The following is a 21787-nucleotide window of genomic DNA, read 5'->3' as shown; positions in this document are numbered from 1 at the left end:
TTCTATTACAGAGAATTATCCGAAGGACATGGACGGGGAGTGTTTTGCTCTATTAATCAAATTCCAGATAGTCAAATGCCGGATTACATAGGTTAGCCAAGCATTGGGAATTTGTGATCTTGCCAAGTAATCCGATATTTGGATAATTGAATGTCGGATAATCGAGATTCCCCTGTAGTTGGCACTTAATATCGTGAAAAGGACCAGTATCTAATGTAGCAACATTGCAAATTGTTATGCAACTCAGATATTGTGTTAAACTGGCTCAGTGGTGGCCCTCTCGAATGAGTCAGAACTCACCTGGTTCCAGGTCCACTTTAGACCTTAAACAAATACAGTGTGCTTGGTGGTGCCACCTGGTCAATAAAAAATTAAACTGAAGGTCTGCCAACGCTCAGACAGATGCAAAAGACATAATGAAAGGAAACTTGATGGTATCCAAAGAACATCACTACAATCAGTGAATTAATATCTCAATATGTTTCTGGAACCTTGAAAATAATGATTACATTTCAAAGGCTCTGAAGTACTATTATTTCACTTGATTGATTTCCTTTTGCTTGTTTCCTTATTACTAATTTTATATTTATCCTATTAAAACATATTCGTCAATTACATGTCTAGGTAGGCAAATTGCCCAGTTGAAAACTTCAGAGAGCTCACAGTTTATTACAACTATTCCTTTGTCTATTCTTCAGATGTGGTCATTGAGAATAATTCTGGGCAACTTACTTGATTGTGCATTAGAGAGAAGCCAAATCATTTTCTCTACTGATTTTAAAATATGTATTGGTTGTAGCATTAGTTATTGAATGACAGCCCAGGATGCTTATGCTAGCTAGTTTTATTGTACTCTCCAGGCAAGGACTATGCTAGTTACTGCAAATTCCTAATTGTGCCTTTGGTTGAGAGCAGCAAATGCTCATAATAAAATTCATGGTCTTTTAATCTATATGGCTACGTACAACCAAGAGTCAGTTGCACTTAACAGCTGAGTTTCTCTTGGACCTAACTAAACCTTTCAGTGTCATCCCAACTTCATGATAAATACTTATTTCAAGAGGCTGACAAGTAATGAGTAGCTAACAGTGGTACAGTTAATCAGAACTGGGTTCGTCATACAGCACTTTTGCCATAAAGCTTTTGCAGTTCCCATCATAGAATCATACAGATGTACAGCACAGAAACAGACCCTTCTTTTCTGAATCCTTCCCTGTTTCACAACATCCTTCCAATAGGAAGAAGAACAGAATTGCACACAATATTCCAAAAGTGGCCTAACCAATGTCCTATACAGCCACAACATGAACTCCCAACTCCTATACTCAATACTCTGACCAATAGGGGAAAGCATACCAAATGCCTTCTTCATACCTGTTGTTGCACTGACCATTGATGGTCCTGTAGAATTCAGTTTCTTCAGTGCAGACTGGAAGCTTGGTTAGAGGTGAACAGCCTGAAGTTTGCAAGATGTGGCTGAGGTCATTGTTTGATTGAACATCTGTGGAATACACAGGTAAGGCTTTAAACACTGGAATAGCGAATTACGTTTACCTATTCAAAGTACGCCATTACAGGTTGTTTTGTTGGTCATGTTATCGGGAGGATGAACTGAAAATGTATTGCTGGAAAAGCGCAACAGGTCAGGCTGCATCCAAGGAACAGGAGAATCGACGTTCCGGCCATAAGCCCTTATTAAGGGCTCATGCCCGAAACATCGATCCTCCTGTTCCTTGGATGAAGCCTGACCTGTTGCGCTTTTCCAGCAACACATTTTCAGCTCTGATCTCAGCATCTGCAGTCCTCACTTTCTCCATCGGGAGGAGGAGGTCTTAGTTTTCAATATAATCTTTGTCCATTACTAGTGAGAAATGGGAGATGAATTTTAAATAAATCCTGCCAATCTGAAGGATAATCTCATGATTATTTTCTGCAGTCTTACGTGAGAAATCCATTCAGCAATGGAGTTGACGATGTGTTCAAGAGTTTAGAAGCACTTAAGAGTCTGTTTAAGGATCTAACTAGCTGAGCTAAACTGAATATATTATATCCTGATGTATGACAGGGTCAAAACATGATTAGGGAATTTCAAGTCAGTGTCAACAAGAATGCAGCAGTGTACTCTTTCAATGAATATATATTATTACTTAACAATGCAGTATTGTGCTCTTTCAGTGAACAGACATTGTTCCTTAACAAATATTCAAACATACAAAGATTAGAAAAATGAATCAACTAGCCTGCATTCTGCCCAGTACTCATGGCTGAGTTCACATAAACTTGAACTACTATGTACCACTGCCTGAAAATATTTATTAGTGGCATCCTCCAACTTAGCTTAACCTCAAAGGCGCTACATTACAGTTGAATATGTATCTGACATAGGACCTTCGCAGTATTAAATGCTGACTTGGTCAGGTTTAAGAGAAATATTTTCTCCTTGGTACTTCATAAGAATGGCACCTTTCTTCTTTCATTTACATGGCAAGGACATAAAGGTTATTGAGGTGAAGCACTTGGCTGCATTTAATGTAACACCATAGTACCAATCCTTCCACCTCTGCTGAGAGAAAGACCCGATGCCTGCCCCACTGCCTCCAAGACAGTTGCCCTGCGATTGGTTAGTGGCTGATAGACATCATGTTGGGATGGGACACCTGCGTTCAGAAACATGGAGTGGTTGTCAGGGCTTGGCAGCTCAATGCCAGCAGTACACACAGAGCAGTGCCCACTGATGATGCTATTGAAGAGTGAGAGCAGGCAGGCAGCGAGGGATTGAGAATGTTGACTCCATCTCAATGTGACCAAGGAGGGCTGGTCCTGCCCAACACCAACCCCTGGCGAAAAATCTGCCAGGATGGATGGTTGGTGCAGGTCCCTCTTGTTGCCAGTTAAATTTGGAATCAGATCCTTATATCAGAAGTAATGTGCAGTCCAGGCCTTCAGTTGACTCACTGTATGGCAGAACCAGCCTCTCCCACTGCCTCTGGACTAATTGTTCAGGGGTGAGGGGAGTATGGCAGTAATGGAATCAACAGTGGTGGGTAAGTAATGTCCCCCACCCCGACAAACGCCAGTCTTCAAACCCTCTGGGAGGGGAAAATACAATCCAGCTCAATAACTGTGTTTCTCTCATTAGCTGCTGCATAACCTCAATGCAGCAGCTAATGAGAGCAGCCTTTACTCTCTTTATTGTGATATCAAAAACCTGGCGCTTGCCATTGATGGGCTTGCCATGTTAATGGATGAAATGGAAAACACAACTGATTTAGTTGTGGTACCATGGGTTATCTGGTGATGGGAAAACAAAAGTTCAGCTGTGTGTAAAATCACTGCTGGATAGAAAATAGAAAGGAAACAAGAAAGTTTCACAGCAAGCTCCTTCAGACACCAAGTGAATTAATGTCTAAATCAACTCTTCCAATGATATTAGATCAGAGATAAATTTGATCTGGGATAGGAGGACAACTCTCCTGTTTTTTTTTAAATGCCATGGGATTTTTTAGCTTTGCTTATGAGAGCAGATAGTCCAAAGCTGTGCAGCTTAACTGGATTGGCCATGCCAAATTGCCCATAGTCCAGTGATGCACTGGCTATGTGGATTAGCCATGGGAAATACAGGGTTACAGGGATAGGATCAGGGCTTGGGTCTGGGTCTTGGTCTGTGTGGGATGCTCTTTGGAGGGTCGGTGTGGATTCACCGGGCTGAATGGCCTGCTTTCATATTGCAGGGATTCTATGACCTCAGTTACAAATCTCATGAGTAACGTGCACGGCTGAGGTTCCCAAACTGGGAGTCACCAGTTGAGATTTTACAAACCCTGAAGCAGCAATGGTTGTGGCACTCACAGTGACCAGTCACAGTGTGCGTCCCTTTAAAATGCTCAGTTCCTGCTGTCTAAGAGTCTGTGTGAAAAGGTAGGTGTTCACTCTGCTGCCTTTTCCATTGGGGGAGATGAAGAGATGGACAGTAGAGAGGAGAATGGCGTTTGGCAAAGAGTTGGGAGGTGACCCTTCCCCACCATTCAACAACTGTTTTACCCAACCCCCTGGTAAAAGCTCAGCTGCTGTCATACAATGTCTGACACTTCAAGAGGAGCTCACGGTGGGAAAAGGATTGGGAAATGCTGATGTCAATGGAAAACTTACAGAAGTTTATAAAATAATGAGAGGTATGGATAGAATTAATGGTAGTTGTCTTTTCCCTAAGATAGGAGATTACGATTTTAAGGTGAGAGGAAAGAGATTTATAAAAGGACAAAAGAGGCAAATTTTGTGGATGGTTCGAGTGTGGAATGAACTTCCCAATGAAGTGATGGATGCAGATGCAATTACAATGTTTAAAAGACATTTGTATGAATACATGAATCAGAAAGGTTTGGAGGGACATGGGCTAGGAGCAGGCAGGTAGGACCAGTTTAGTTTGGTTTTATGTTTGGCACAGACTGGGTGGACCAAAGGATTTGTTTCCTATGACTCTATAACTAAAGACATTGAGGGCTAACTGCTCAAAAGAAAAGTACACTAACTGACTATATTTCAGCAACATTTCTGTAATAATTATAGGATAACTTGTAAATAAAGGCACAGGGCACACAATTAAAAAGAGAGTTTGATGGCTAGCATCAGTTTGTTCTGAAGCTATTGAGTCCTGTCTCCCTGTGCTGACCTTTGAATGAAGGATATCTTCACAGAAAATACTTCTGCCTGCTCCCTGGAACTGGAAAATTGACAGAATATAATTTATATCCATTGTCATGCCTTCCACCAAAGGAAACAGTCTTAGACAGTATTTTTCTCCTTTGTGTTGACAGTGAGTATTATATTTCAAGGTGAATATAATAATACAAAGTTTTGAGACAACTATACACATTTATTTTCCACCCGAAAGTGGGTTGAGAACTGGATTTGGTGTTAACCACCAAACTTTGCTACCTAAGCTGTGCTGTCTCTGCATTTTAACCCTATGATTTTTGTAATCAATGCATTGGATTTGGGTATTTTTATTGATTTGATTTCTAGGAGGTGGATGATAATCTGGTATTTACCTTTGGCACGATGCCTAGAGTTAGATATGGATCTTGCTCTCCCTCATTGAACTTTACACTGATCAGACTGGTTCAGGTTTGAAACTTGGTTTTGTTCTTTGAATCTCAGAGGGTAACTCTATTTTTTCTTCACTGGTATAGCACCAATAATGTCCACTGTCCAGTGCTGTCTGTTGTGGATTAGGTTCTCTTTCTTTTTCCTTTCATTTTGTGACAGATTTTCTCTTAAACTGTTCCACTTTCCCTGGAACACCTCTGCTACCAGCTTCTGCCTTACTCCCTTGTGGCTCTTCCACTCAGTTAGATTTCACCTCCATGTCCTCTTGACCTGATAATGTCTTGGGTCCTTCTTTAATGTTGCCATGAAGGTATTAGTTCACCACATTGTTGACTCTGCCTTGTCATGTTTTGTTACCTTCCCTTGCGCTTTCTTGGCTTCTTTTCTAGCTATTGGCCCAACCTTTTCAGTTTCAGTCCTGACCCATTTTGCTGGCTGGACTTCAGCCCTGCTTAATTCAAGTGGCTTTATGTGAGCCACTCCAAATCTCACATGTTTTACAGGCCCTTAGGTTGATTCTGAGTTCTCTCAGTTCTCAGCTGTTTTGCTGATTCCTGCTGATTTAATTCTTGTGCCACTCAAACCTCTCTAACTCTCACAGGGATTTACTGCCTACTGTGGGGCCTCTGAACTTCTCTGAGTTCTCAACCTCCCACCCCAGGCCTTCTAGTTCTCTGCAGTCTTCCTGATGCTCTCTGGACTGACCGTTTCTATTTGCAGGAGATGTCATGCTGTCAGCCATTTTGGGAATCCAAAATTGTGCATGTGAGCGAATCATGGCTATAAGAGGAGCTGCTCCTTTTAGTGAGGTTTACTTTCTCAGTGCTAAAATTGATTTCCTCCATTTCTCGGATCAGTAATTGCTATTTTTATTTCTAAGGGTTTTACGCTTTGTTTTTGAAACTTTAAAACAGAACTTCAAAAACAACGAAGCTTTAAAGGGGAGGAAAGAGAAACAAGAGGAGAGGGATTTTCAGGGCGACCACGTGTGAAGTTGAAGAATGGCTTTAGAGTTCAACAAAAGAAATTTTAAAAAACCCGACCAGTGAATTTTCACAGCGGACTAACAGAAAGTGCAAGTAACTCTGGAAGTCTGGGTTCAGTCCAAGAGAAACAAACAGTGATATTTCAGAGCTGACTTTGGAGTGATCCTCATTGTAAAGAACAAATAAAATCTACAGCCCAGAAACAGGCCCTTTGGCCCTCCAAGCCTGAGCCAATCCAAATCTATTGTCTCAACCAGTCATCCAATTCCTAAGCATCTGTGTCCCTCTGCTCCCCACCTACTTATGTATCTGTCCAGATGCATCTTAAATGAATCTACCGTGCCTGCCTCTACTACCTCTGCTGGCAACGTGTTCCAGGCACCCACCACCCTCTGGGTGTAGTACTTGCCACGTGTAGCCCCCTTAAACTTTTCACCTCTCACCTTGAAAGTATGACCTCTCGTTATTGAATCCTTCACCCTGTGAAAAAGCTTATCTCTATCCACCCTGTCAATACCTTTCATGATTTTGTAAACCTTAATTAGTTCCCCTCTTAATCTCTTTTTTTCTAATGAAAACAAACCTAACCTACTCAAGCTCTCTTCATAGCTAGCACCTTCCATACCAGGCAACATCCTCGTAAACCTTCTCTGCACCCTCTCCAAAGCGTTCACATCCTTTTGGTAATGTGGGACCAGTACTGTACACAGTATTCTAAATGCGGCCAAACCAATGTCTTGTACAATTTTAACGTGACCTGCCAGCTCTTGTACTCAATTTCCCATCCAATGATGGCATGCATATTATCTGCCTTCTTGACCACTCTATCCACCTGTGCAGCAACCTTCAGGGTATAATGGACCTACACTCCCAGATCTCTCTGCCCATCAACCTTTCCCAAGGCTCTTCCGTTCAAGGTATAATTCCCTCCAGAATTAGACTTACCTAAATGCATCACCTCCCGTTATCAGAACTACTCATTGCTGGAAGTGTCAGGATTTCAGACCCTGATAGGCTAACAGTTTTTAAGACTTATAATATGTATGAATCTTAATCTATTTTGTTTTATAAATATATAGCAGTTGGTAAGGTGAGGTGGCACAGATGTTCCAGGGAAAGTGGAACAGTTTAAGAGAAAGTCTGTCACAAAATGTAGGAAAAAGAAAGAATGTTGTTTTTGATTTACTGAGATCTGTCTCTTGGTTATATTTTTAAAATATAAAACACGGGAACTGATGTACCATAGAACACTATTTTAAGGGCAGTAAGACTGTGCTATTTTCTGGGTCTGTAGATTGTTTAAGGGCACAGATGGCCTTTAGTAGGGCGATGTTCTATTCCTGTCAGATGTGAGAGATTAGGGAGAATTTCAATGTTCCTGATGATTCTGTCTGCAGGACATGCGTTTGGTTGTGAATCCTATCGGATTGTATCAATCGGTTGGGTGACAACTAGTTGCAATGAGGAATTTAGAGGAACAAAGGGATATGAAGCATGGCAGTTCCAGGAAGGTAGAAAGACTGCAGATACAGTCAGGTAGATGGGTTACCTCCAGGAAATGTAGGAGAGAGAGGCAGCTAGTGCAGGATGCGGGCATCCCCATCTCAAAAAAATATGCTGTCTTGGATAATGCAGAGGGTGATGGATTCTCAGGGGAATGCAGCACTGACAGCCAAGACTCTGGCACCAGGACTGGCTCTAATGTAATGAGGGGTGTTTCAGGTTCCAAGCAATTGATTGTGATAGGGGACTGTCTAGGTAGAGGCAAGGACAGATGATTCTGCAGCCAATAGTGAGACATCAGAATGGCGTTATTGCCTCCCTGGTGCCAAGATCAAAGATGTCTGGAGATGGTGCAGAATATTTTCAAAGGAGAGAGTGATTAGCAGGAGGTTGTTGTACACGTTGGTACCAACAACACAGGAAGAGAAAGTGCAGAGGTTCTGAAGAAACAATATAAGAAATTAGGCAGGAAGTTAAAAAATAAGTCCTCAACCGTAGTAATATCTGCATTACTCCCTGTACCATGTGCCAGTGAGAGTAGGAATAGGAGGATTCAGCAGATGAATGTGTGGCTGAGGATCTGTTGCATGAGAAAGGGATTCACACTTTTGGACCACTGGGACCCCTTCTGGGGTTGGAGTGACCTGTATAAGAAAGGCAAGTTGCACCTAAAGGGGACCAATGTCCTGGTGGGGAGACTTGTTAATGCGACTCAGAAGACTGTAAGGGGGTGAGGAATGCAAAAAGATAGTGAGAAAATAGATCGGTTTGAGATGGTACAGTTGAGATTGGGAGCAAATTAAATAGTTAAGGCAAGGGAAGAGGAAGGCAGAGAATAAGGTAAGACTGAAAAATTAAACTGTAGTTATTTCAAAGCAAAAGGACTGACAGGTAAAGCAGATGAACTCAGGGCACAGTTGGGAACATAGGACTGAGATATCATTGCCACTACAGAGACATGGCTCAACGGAGTGCAGGAATGGCAACTAATGTTCCAGGATATGGATGCTATAGGAAGGATAGAAAGTGGGGCAAGGGAGGAGGAGAAATGATGATTTTGGTTAGGGATAAGGTTACACCTATAGTTAGGGAGTATTTTCTTGGGAGTATATCCAGAGAAGTTATTTGGGTGGAGCTGAGAAATAAGAAAAGGATGATCACCTTCTTCGGGTTGGATTATAGAGCCCCCAATAGTCAGCGGGAAATTGAGAAGCAAATAAGTAAGGAGATCTTAGTTATCTGTGAGAATAATAGGGTGATAATGGTAGGGGATTTTAACGTTTTAAACATAAACTGGGACTGCTGTAGTGTCAAAGGCTTAGATGGAGAGGAATTTGTTCAGTGTGCACAAGAAAATGTTCTTATTCAGTATGTGGATATACCTAGTATAGGAGGTGCAAAACCTGACCTACTCTTGGGAAATAAGGCAGGGCAAGTGACTGAGGTGTTAGTGGGGGAAGACTTTGGGGTCCTTTTGATAGGTCAAACAGCATTTTATCTTCAGGAATATTCCTCAGCCTCAGGAATATTTAGTTCACTCTATCTCTCTCTTTCTGGTCTGTGATAGCTTGAAAATTGCAGCCTGTCTGAACCTATAGGTCTGTGCATCAAATTATATCTTGACTAGATACCTTCTGGTCTACATGCATCCAAATTAGAAAGAGCATTAAGTTTTTGAGCTCAGAGAAGAATGATCTCACAAAGGTTTTCTAAGGCGACCACTGTTTAAAACCCACTGCTCAAATGTGAACTGTTAACACATTTAAATTCCGGGTGTTCTGAAAACGAGTCACACTGGACTTAAAACATTAACACTGTTTCTTTTACCACAGATGCTGTGTTTCTCCAACATTACCTGTGTTTGTTTTGGGTGTTACTTGTCATTTGTTGAGACTATAGGACATTTTCCTACACACCTTGGCACAATCTTTTACTTACTTAAAATATCCCATTTATCTACATTGTTGTCAGTATCATTCTTCTCAGGTAAACAGGATTAGACTTTGTAAGCTTTCCCTGTTGCCCTACCCTCCATCAGCAAATTGTTAAATTAGTCACTTTTACAGCCATGCTAGCCACTGAAAAGGGAAACAGGAAGTTATTCACCTTTTCTTTGTCATGAAATAGGTGATGCTGAAGACATTAACCTTTAAATCTGTGTTATGTTTGGTTCCTTCACCAGGCATGTTTTCAATGGAATTATTCCATCTCAGCTCAAGCTGTCTCAATTGGAACTTCCTTTCTCTTCCATGTTCTGCTATTATAAATCTAACTTCTCTCTGTCTGTTGTTCTGCCAAGAAGCTATTGAGATATAGTTCTTTTCTGTAACCCCAGGTCTGGTTTCATTGTGTTTCCAAACTGGATAGTTCCAGGTATCCTCTTATATCCAACTTCTTGTACAAGTGTAATTTGGCTCAGGAAATGTAAGTTTCTTGTTGCCTGATTCAGAATCCTATTGCAGGGTTCAATTTCTTTAGATAAAATGATCATCCTAGTTCAGATGATTTTGTTTATTTCAAATTTATTACTTGAATTTACCTCAATCTGTACACAGCTGATTGATTAGATTTATTATATTCCCTACAGCATGGCAACAGGCCCTTTGGCCCAACCTGTCCACATTGACCCTCTGAAGAGCAACCCATCCAGACCCATCCCCCTCCGACCAATGCACCCAGCACTGTGGGTAATCTACCATGGCCAATTCTCCTGACCTGCATATCTTTGGATTGTGGGAGGAAACCTGAGCACCCGAAGGAAACACATGCAGACTACAACTATTTTAGATCAATCTTGTTTTTCTCTTTTTACAACTTTAGTTCATGAATGTCTTGCGTACTAAAGTTTGATGATAGAGGTTGAAACTTTACAGTCCATATTTTGCCACTATCATGACAAAATAAAGGAATATTACAGTACAATGAGTGGAAGAGCCTTAATTAGATACTAAGGAGCAAAAAACCTCAGAGTCAATGTATGTTCAAAAAAGAATCTAGTCCAGAGAATACACCCAATCCGTATCTCAATGCGCAGATACATATATTGACTTAACAGCACATGATAAATCACAAAACTGAATTGTTACAGGTAAATTTTGTTCAACAGTAACTTATTTAACAGTGTAAAATTGGCTGAAATGTTTATGTTTATGCCTGATGGATATTTTGGCAAAGGACGTTATTTATAGCAACTTTCTCCTGAAATTTAGTGAAAAATCCAGCAAAAAATATTCAACTAGCTTTAGCCTAAACTAACTTCCAATTAGTAGATTAGAAAAGCAATATTTCAGATAACACGTGACAATTTCAGATACAGTTTCAAATCTGACCTGATATGTTCAGTGAGCGTTTGTGGACGTGATGAGCCCTACGTTGGATGAGGTTCAGTGCAGCTTGCATGTTCTCTGCAGACCTTATTCCTGTCCTGGTCTCTGCAGTGGGCTGATTGAAGAGGACCATTAGCTCCTTAAAGCTTGCTGATCTTCTTAGGAGTTTCTGCTTAACGCTGGAATAACAGGAAACCATTTTGTAGCAGAATTTAAATTATATTTATAGTAAGCACACTGTAAGGTTGATTCAGAATCCGAAAGGGAGGAAAAAGCATGTGAATGACTAACCTCCAGAAAAGAAAATGGACCTTGCAATAAAGTTTGCAATTTGAAATGAGTTTCAGCCTGAACTTAATTCCTGACAGGTCAGATGTCAGGTACTATTTTGTACCAATATCAGCTCCTGCATAAACCAACAGTATCAATAGGAATTGATAAAGGGAGATTTAACGGTTAAGAAGGATACGCTCAGTAATTGTCGTGTATTATCAATTCCAGTTTTGCTCAATCTCTCTAATAGCACCAATAAATCAAGCAATCCATATCCTCCAGTTCTTCTCTTGTTCAGCTCAGTGGGACTACTGTCATTTAGTCCCACTTGTTATATACCAGAAGATAACTGCTTTTAAGCAGAGTCCTCGCTCTTCATTTAACAGCAGTGCATAAAACTCACACTGATTACTAGCTCTGCATATTTATATACTTTCTAAACATCCTGTTCAAAGTGTTATTACACAACTCGATACCAGATGGGACTTGAACACAGGCCTCCCGGCTCAAAGGTAGGGACACTACCACTGCATCACGAGAAACCTCCATTCGAACTCTATATTAATAAAAGAACTTTATACCCAATTAATCCAAAATTATTATATCCATCACCTTTTCCCTCTTTCTTTTAGATCTCAGGAATTTTTCAGATCATATTAGATCATAATAGCTCCTCATTTTCTCTGATGAAATAAACCAGGATGTTATAAAAACAGTAAACACAAGCAAAACAAAATAGATACCGTTACAACAATTTGCATTTCCTTTTCTCATACATATTAAGGTTGCATACATCCACTGCCCTGTATATCCAACAGTTTCTTAAATCTTACTCCTTTCTTCATAAAGCAATCAGATAGATGACTATTGCTATGCATTCCTAGGAGATTTTCCTGTTTTGCAATATTTGTTTAAAAACTGCATTATCAATCCCCAGTCTTTTCCATTCATATATTCTGCTGAGGGCACATTCTCTCACAGTTGCTCTTTCTCATCACAACACCTAATGGGTATTGCTGCTGAATTCTTTTTCAGAAGTTTATTCAATATTTTGCTAAGAAAAAGTGCCACACTGCAGTTCTGAAAAATAATTCCAAGACCTGAAACATTAACTCTGATTTCTCTCCACTGATGCTGCCAAACCTGCTGAGAGTTTCCAGCGAATATTGTTTTTCTTTCTGATTTCCAGCATCTGCTGTTTTTTGGTTGTTTGGGTTAGTTTTCAGTACTTACTAAGATCCTTACTTCCTTGGGCCTGTCCATTCTTTAAGTCCCTCTTTCTTATCATAAACCATGGCTGTTTATTTTAAGGGCCCAAATGATATGATCTATGTGAGAAATGCGGTAACATTTTGAGAAGGACAGTGAGGCCGATTTTGAAGTCCACAATAACTGGCTGCATCTTTTAACTCAAGTTTCAGGCATCGATGAGAGATTCTGAATCAGCCACTGTGAGTTTTTAAGTGCCCTTATTAATGCTCACTTTATTAGTATGCAGCTTCCTATCCTACCACCCAGCACTATGATTGGATGGTGAGAATTCTTGACATGAACGTCAGAGCGGGTACCTGGTGACTTCAGGAGGTTACTCTACCTTCATGTTGGTCACTGCCCAGCAGAATCCCAAGACACTTTTCATGGGCACCAGCTCCTTGTACTTGTCACCCATGAGCTGTGGTATCTGATAATTGCCAATACTTCAGGAGCTTTATGGATCCACCTACAGGATTCTTAGTAAGTGCAGATTTACTGTGCAGCATGCACCAGCAGCTAACATTGAAAGGCTGTAAGGACACTTTGCGTGCAGGGACAGCCACCCAGCTCAATGACTGGACCAGGCTATAGTGCAGGATGCTCACTTGCTGTCTTAGCACTCACTCACTTAGCTCCTATTTGGATGCTCCCAGCTTCCATACCTTGGCTGGCTTTGCCATCAGCACATCATGACCAAGCAACTTGCCTTGCTGATCAGCAATCCACAGTCAAAGGGGGTCTACATCTGCACCATGTGCTAACCACTCACGAGGGCAAACACACTACATGTGCAGCAGGCAGACAGCCTTGTCTTAAAGTCTTAGGGAGGTAGGCGTAGAGATGTACAGCACGGAAACAGACCCTTCAGTCCAACTCATCCATGCCGACCAGATATCCCAACCCAATCTAGTCCCACCTGCCAGAACCCGACCCATATCCCTCTAAACCTTTCCTATTCATATACCCATCCAAATGCCTCTTAAATGTTGCAATTTTACCAGCCTCCACACTTCCTCTGGCATCTCATTCCATGCATGTACCATCCTCTGCATGAAAAGTTTGCCCTTAGGTCTCTTTTATATCTTTCCCCTCTCACACTAAACCTATGCCCTCTAGTTCTGGACTCCCCCATGCCAGGGAAAAGACCTTGTCTACTTACCCTATTCATGCCCCTCATAATTTTGTAAACCTCTATAAGGTCACTCCTCAGCCTCCGATGCTCATAGGAAAACAGCCCCAGTCTGTTCAGCCTCTTCCTATAGCTCAAATCCTCCAACCCTGGCAACATCCTTGTAAATCCTTTCTGAACCCTTTTAGGTTTCACAACATCTTTCCGATAGGAAGGAGACCAGAATTGCACGCAATATTCCAAAAGTGGCCTAACAAACATCCTGTACAGCTGCAACATGACCTCCCAATTCCTGTACTTAATACTCTATCCAATAAAGGAAAGCATAACAAACGCCTTCTTCACTATCCTATCTACCTGCAACTCCACTTTCAAGGAGCTATGCACCTGCACTCCAAGGTCTCTTTGTTCAGCAACACTCCCTAGTACCTTACCATTAAGTGTGTAAATCCTGCTAAGATTTACTTTCACAAAATGCAGCACCTCACATTTTTCTAAATTAAACTGCATCTGCCACTTCTCAGCCCAATGGCCCATCAAGTCCAGATCCTGTTGTAATCTGAGGTAACCTTCTTCACTGTTGAAAATGTGTTGCTGGTTAAAGCACAGCAGGTCAGGCAGCATCCAAGGAATAGGAAATTCGACGTTTCGGGCATAAGCCCTTCATCAGGGTCCATTACGCCTCCAATTTTGGTGTCATCTGCAAACTTGCTATCTATACCTCTTATGCTCACATCCAAATTATATATATAAATGACAAAACCCTCATCGAGGGTCCCTTCGGTCTGGGATCCTAGAGCAGAAGGTCCAGGGTAACCTCCCATTCCAGTCCAAGGGATGGGCTACAGTCACAAAGATGGTCAGGCTGTTCTCAGTCAGGAGGCCCATGCCTCTGCTGTCCAAGGAGTGGATCACAGTGAGTCTTGTGACTTTGTAGCAGCCAGTCCAGGAGTAGGGTGAATGCAGTCAGGGAGATCTACAGGCTTCAGTCAGAGACTGGGCACTTCTCGCTTGGGACTATCTGGTTAAGTTGCTTCAACGGCTGGGCCATAGTCAGTTCATTCGGGCCGACCACAAAAACTAAAGGGAAAGGGGTTTGAGGGCACAAAGCAGGCTATTGTCAAAGGAACAAGACTCAGGAACCAACATGGATGAGAGCAAGGTAATGCAGGAGGGAGTGGCTTGTCCATGCCAATTCCACTCTGGCATGGTCACCTCAAATGCCAGGGGCTGAGGGAGAAATGTGTGAGGAATGTGCTGGAAACTAAAACTGCCCAACGGAAAAAGAATAGCCATGACCATACCTGGGGTATTTGTCTTGACCGTTGTGAATAGAGCCAATGATGCAAAGCCCTTTAAAGGGCAAGAACATTATACACAGACTCACCCACAGTATAGTGATGCAGAGCTGTAACTAGACTTTGAGTAACTCCAGGTGCCTTCAGTTCAGTGAAGGTACCTAACTCATTACTGCCCCAAACCACATGCAATGTCATTGCCACCGACTGATGGCACCACAACACAGATGCTAGGCTACTCATGTAAATACCAGTCAGACATGGTATAGAACAGACACAAATCTGTCTATACAACCTAACAACTCAGTTTTCAAATGGGGGAGGAGCAATATTTTATTTAAAGGCCACAAACATATTGAATGGTGGAGCAAGCTTGAATGGCCAGATGATCTACTCTTGTTTTTTCTGATTTATTATGTTCTTATGTTTAAAGCCAATGGTCCGGGTCACTGTGCAGTTCAGGAATGGATATCTCACTTGTTATCTTGCTTACTAACCTGCCCATGCTTGACTCATGACAATGTCGAACCTTATTGTATTTAACATAGCTAAAATCTGACTCAAGAATACAGGTAATTTACTATTAGATCCTGAATAAACAGGGAAGCCTGGAATTGTAGTTTTGAGCATACTAATCAATATAATATCAGTGGAACCCAGCAAAAATGGTGAAAATAGCACTTTTTTACAGTCTCCAAGGGACTTTTGACAATCTTCTCCCAAAATTACTACAAGAGATTGAAATAGATCATGTGGACATTTGCCCTTGAGTTCATTGTACAAGATTAAATGTAATTATTGATCAGGAAGGGTTAATCAAAGACTAACTGTTTGTTGTAGACAATGTTATATGTCTGTGAATGTTAAGTTTGAAAATAATGCAAGCAAGCTAGCTTATGATATTTGTTTGTTTGCTATTTGAAAGCTATTCCTACACTTGCAAGAAAGAGACGGTTCCTGACTGACTTGCATGTAAGTAATTGGAGAACATCATTGATTTTGAATGAGCTAATTTCATCGTACAAGAAGTACCTAAACATACAACAACTTCTACCCTCCCCCATTCCTGCAAACTTTTCTTCAGGTTCTTATCCTACCCTCTGTGAAATATACTGTACATAGTACACCTCTTTCCACACCCTCAGTTTTTCATCTGTTATGCATGAGTGAGCTAAAAGTTGTAGGTTATATCTTGGAAGACAGTTGCACTCCAGTCCTAATCAGCCATGCAGCAATTGATGCTGTTTTGGATTTTAACCCAGCAGAATTCTGCTTCCATGACACAAGAGCACCAGTATTCTCTAGGATCCAAAAACATGTATAAAAGCCCCTACCATAAGCTCTTTCATCAAAGTTAATCTTACCAAAGGCTGAACCTCCTTAGATTTTGGCAGAGGAGATGCCATGAACATAGATGCCATGAACATTGTGGGCGGCACGGCAGCATAGTGGTTAGCGCTGCTGCCTCACAGTGCTTGAGACCCGGGTTCAATTCCCAACTCAGGCGACTGACTGTGTGGAGTTTGCACGTTCTCCCCGTGTCTGCGTGGGTTTCCTCTGGGTGCTCCAGTTTCCTCCCACTGTCCAAAGATGTGCGGGTCAGGTGAATTGGCCATGCTAAATTGCCCGTAGTGTTAGGTAAGGGGTAAATGTAGGGGTATGGGTGGGTTGCGCTTTGGTGGGTCGGTGTGGACTTGTTGGGCTGAAGGGCCTGTTTCCACACTGTAAGTAATCTAATCTAGACGTTGTCAGCTTTAATCCCCTCTGCTCTCTTACCCCTTCAGTTTGTTATGTCCCCGTCTTACATTTCTTCCGCATTCCCTGTATTCTTTAAGCAGTTCTTTGCCACTGTGAAAACACAGGCTGTTGAGAGTTAAACCCAGCTCAGTTCTGGTGCCTCAGTTTATGCTTGGAAATACTAAATTCTCTAAATGCTGTAAAATGGAACAACAGCCCATTTCATGGCATCTCCTCTTCCAACATTCTAAGATGCATATCATGTGCCTTTTTACTTACAGAGCAAGGAGCTGTTACCAGCCCCAGTTTCCAGGTTTGGGGGACAGTGAAATGGAGTTTGTCTCTGCCTCACTCTCCTTTATTTCTTGGTGAGAATTTGATCATTTCAATGCAATACAATTAGGAAAATGTTAAATAGTTATTTATCTAGTCAGAATACATTTCATATTATAATGAAGATAATAGGGAAACAATTAAATTGGTTGCTTAAGATAACATCAATCATTCTTTTGTAATATTTCTTTCTAGACAGTGCCTCCAAACATTAACATGCACAAACAACATTCTGGAAATATCAACTGAATAAGTTTTCATTGTGTGTCATCAGTGTTGCTATAAACAGTGAGCAATTAGAAAACACTCAGTCAGGATTAATTATCTTGGCTCAAGGCCAATGTACCATAGGCAATAGATAAATTACACTGGTCCAAGTCAGAATATTTGCTGAGCATGGCCAGCTAAAGTGAAAGGAGGTACACCAGGTTGATTTCGGGGATGCAAGGGCTGTCATAAAAGGAGCAGTTGAATAGCTTGGGCTTGCACTCAAAGGGGCTCAAAAGAATAAGGGGGAATCTGATTGAGTGATGTAAAATGCTATAGGGGATTGATGAGGTAACCATTGAACAGACATTCCCCTTTGTAAGACAGTCTCAAACATGAGGGCAAAGATACAGAGTGAGAGGAGGTAGGTTCAAAACTGAGATGAGGAGAAGCTATCTCTCTCAGAGGGTTGTGAATCTGTGAAACTCACTGCTCCAGAGTGCAGTGGAGCCAGAATCAATCAACAAATTTAAGATATAGATATGTTTCTGATGAAAAGTGGGGTAAAGGGCAATGGGGAACAGGCAGGAAAGTGGAGTTGAAGCTCAGCCAAGATCATGTTAAATGATGGAGTGGGCTTGAAAAGCTGCATTGTTTGATTCCTACACTCCTGTGTATGTTTTCTAGGAAGTAATAGCATTTACACTGAAGGAACCATTTTGATTTTGCTTGTACCAGATTTGTACATACCTTTGGAAAACGTGAATCTGTAAAATCTTTAGCTATGCAGCATTCCCTAAAGCCAAATAGGGACACTTTTTAAAACTGATTCATGGCATGTTTGTGAAGACATCAAATTAATTTTAGAGAGCTACCTGGATGAAGGTACATGGATGGGATAGGTTGATATGAATATGGACCAAATACAGTTTAAATTGTGAGAACTGGGTGGCATGGGCAAGTTGGGCCGAAGGGCTTGTTTTCATGCTGTAGACTGTTATGACTCTGAGACTCCAAGGCAAGAATTCGCTGATATAAATATGTAAAGGCCATTAAATATAGTTCTATTACACCTGTTTTTTCTATATTGCTGTCGATTTGCCTCTAACATGGGAAGACAATGCACGTATACAGTTATGGTGCTAGCCAGGGCTAGAATCATTAATGCACGTATACGGAGTGTGTCACACTATTTAAGTTAAAAGTCACACAACACTAGGCTATAGTCCAACAGGTTTAATTGGAAGCACACCACCTTCGGGGTGCTGCTCCTTCATCAGGTGATTGTGGAGGTTAAGATTGTAAGACACAGAAGGTATAGCAAATGTTTACAGTGTGATGTAACTGAAATTATATATTGAAATTATATATTCTGGATGACACCCTTCAATATTTTCAATATAGAATTTCAGTTGCATCACACTGTAAATTTTTGCAATAAATTCTGTGTCTTACAATCTTATACTCCACAACCATCTGATGAAGGAGCAGCGCTCTGAAAGCGAGTGCTTCCAAATAAAGCTGTCGGACTATAACCTGCGGTTGTGAGACTTTTAACTTTGTACAATCCAGTCCAACACTGGCTCCTCCAAATCATGACACTAATTAAGGTCAGTCATTTTGAAGCACTAGCTCAGTTTCCTCCATCCATCAAATGAACACCCTCCGTCACCTCCCAAAGATAAGCATGAACTGCAAGACCTTCCCACTCTTTAAAATGGATCATCAACCACTTACAAGCTAACTGTTTATCTATTCCTACTTTTACTGAGACTGGAGAAATGTTTAGTGCTGTCCAGAGTTGTCGAAAACTACTAAACTTTCCAAAGACTGGCACTGTATGTGCTGGTCCTGATTTCTGCAGAGTTGGATGCAGTGGCGTGTATCCACAAAAGCATACCAGGAAGAATGAGCAGGGCAAGTTTCTGGGAGAGAGGGAAAGAGAAAAGGAGAAGGATTCCCAGCAGGAGGCCATATCCACCTAGTGTGTGCAGGGAACAATCCTCCCACTGACAATGAGGAACAGTGGGCTGGACATACTGACACAAAGCATGGGGGGTCATGGGGTGTGGAGCAAAGAGTATCCCCTGCCAGGAACCAGTGCAACTCTATTGAGACTGCCCCGGGTCATCCCCAGTGTGATTAAAGGAGACTATTTGGTCAACAGGACTTCCAGGGCTGATTGTCCTACTTCCCATCAATTTTTATTCCTAACAATATCGTATCTATACATACATTGTCCCTAAAACAGTTTGGTTCTGTACAGTAGCATATGAAATAACAAACACACATTTGAGTTTAACTCTCTCCAGTGTTATGGACCTGGATGAACCACTCAAAACATTCTTAAGCAAGCAGCCCAGATCATAACTCTGCAATTTGTTTTGGTAAGTATACAGTGAAAATTACCTGGACGAAATTAGTGAGGTTGACTACCAGGTTTAAAACAGACAAAAAAATTAATTCACAAATTTACACAATGAAACATCAAGAACAGAATAAAGAACCCCTACAGAACTCAAATCTATCCAAACTAGACTTGCCCAAAATACTCTAAATGTGGTCTGAACAGACTCTTATAATGCCTCGGAAGCACATCTTTGCTTTTGTACTCTAGTCCTCTCGAGATGAATGATGAGATTGTATTTGCCTTCCTAAGTATCAACTCAACCTACAAGTTTACCTTAAGAGAAACCTGGAAGAGGAGTCCCAAGTCCCTTTGCACTTCCAATTTCTGAATTTTCTCCCCATTTAGAAAGTAGTCCATGCTTCAATTCTTCCTACCAAAGTGCATGACCTCACACTTTCCCATATTGTATTCCATCTGCCACTTCTTTGCCCACTCTTCTAACTTGCCTAAATCCTTCTGCAGCTTCCCAGCCTCCTTAATACTACCTGCCCCTCCACCTAACTTTGTATCGTCTGCAATCTTAGACAGAATGCCCTCAGTTCCTTCATTCAGATCATTAATATATAAAGTGAAATGTTGTGGTCCCAAGACTGACCCTTGTGGAGCACCACTGGTCACTCATTTCCATCCTGAATAGAACGTTTTTATCCTCACTCTCTGCCTTCTGCCAGATAGCCACGCTTCTATCCATACTAGCACCTTGCCTCTAACATCGTGGGCCCTTCTCTTACTCAGCAACCTCCTGTGTGACACTTTATTAAAGGCCTTCTGGAAGGCCAGATTAAATAACATCCATTGGCTCTCCTTGATCTAAACTACTCATCACCTCCTCAAACAATTCTAACAGATAGTCAGGCATGACCTCCCCTTGATGAAACCATGCTGACTTTACTCAATTTTACCATACAAGTCCAAGTACTCAGAAATCTCATCCCTCAAAATGGACTCCAAGTCTTACTATCAACTGAAATGAGGCTAATCAGCCTATAATTTCCCATCTTTTGCCTTGCTCCCTTCTTAAACAGGGGTGCTAGGTTGGGGTGGGGTGGGGGGGGGCAGCAGGTAAGGAGGGGGAGGTGGTTACGTTAGTGATTTTCCAGTCCCCTGGGAGTGCAGAACTAGAGGGCATAGGTTTAGGGTGAGAGGGAAAAGATGTAAAAGGGACCTAAGGGGTAACCTTTTCACACAGAGGGTGGTGCATGTATGGAATGAGCCGCTGGAGGAAGTGGTGGAGGCTGGTACGATTACAACATTTAAAAGGCATCTGAATGGGTATATGAAAAGGAAGGGTTTAGAGGGATATGGACCCAGTGCTGGCAAATGGGACTAGATTTGGTTAGGATATCTGGTTGGCATGGATGAGTTGTACTACGGGGTCTGTTTCTGTGCTATACATCTCTCTGACTCTATGACCATCCCTGACTCCAGAGATACCTGAAAGATCACTACTCCAGTCTTCACTATCTCTTCAGCTATCTCCCTCAGAATTCTTGGGTGTAGCCCATCTGGTCCAGGTGATTTAATCTCTTTCAGTTTCTCTAGCACCTTCTCCTTGGTGATGGCCACAGTACTCATCTCTGCCCCTTGACTCTCTTGAATTCTTGGGATATCACTCCACAGTGAAGAATGACACAAAGTATTAATTCAGTTCCTCAGCCATTTTCTTTTCCTGCTACTATCTTTCCATTGTCATTTTCAGTGGCCCAATGTCCACTTTTGCCACTCTTTTGCACTTTATATATTGAAAGAAACTCTTGCAATCTTTCCTAATACTACCAGCTTGCTTACCCTCATATCTAATCTTCTCCTTCCTTATTTCTTTCTTTGTTGCCCTCTATTGGTCTTTGTAAGCTTCCCAATCCTCTGGCTTCCCACTGCCCTTCACACATTATATGCTTTCTCTTTTGCTTTTATGCTGACCCTGACTTCCCTGGTCAGCCATGATTGCCTCATCCTTCCCGTACCATGCTTCTTTTTCCTTGGGATGAATTTTTGCTGTGTCTCTCGAATTACTCCCAGAAACTCCTACCATTGCTGTACGACTGTTTTTCCTCTCCCAGTCATTTCTAGTCAGCTCCTCCCTCATGCCTCTATAGTTGCCTTGATTCAAAAGGGACCAAAGTATTTGTCATTACAATGTCCACAGGGATCACCTGATCCACAGAACATAAATCAGATATAGGCCATTCAGCCCCTTGAGCCTGTTCCTCCATTCAATGAGACCA

General features: G+C 41.6%; 1 protein-coding gene across 3 annotated transcripts in view; it reads right to left on the bottom strand.

The window, feature by feature from the left end:
- Nucleotides 1-21787, bottom strand: part of LOC132830387 (myeloperoxidase-like) — a 101966-nt gene that overhangs the window by 59601 nt on the left and 20578 nt on the right. For all 3 annotated transcript variants that reach the window (XM_060848043.1, XM_060848044.1, XM_060848045.1), the window contains 2 exons: nucleotides 10925-11100; nucleotides 1375-1501 (listed from right to left, as the gene is read on the bottom strand). In XM_060848043.1, coding sequence (XP_060704026.1) covers nucleotides 1375-1501; nucleotides 10925-11100 — 303 coding nt within the window. The remainder of the gene's footprint in view (nucleotides 1-1374; nucleotides 1502-10924; nucleotides 11101-21787) is intronic.

This window comes from Hemiscyllium ocellatum, chromosome 31 (genome assembly GCF_020745735.1).
Source record: "Hemiscyllium ocellatum isolate sHemOce1 chromosome 31, sHemOce1.pat.X.cur, whole genome shotgun sequence".
Lineage (NCBI taxonomy): Eukaryota > Metazoa > Chordata > Chondrichthyes > Orectolobiformes > Hemiscylliidae > Hemiscyllium > Hemiscyllium ocellatum.
This window is presented reverse-complemented; position numbering and strand designations above follow the sequence as displayed.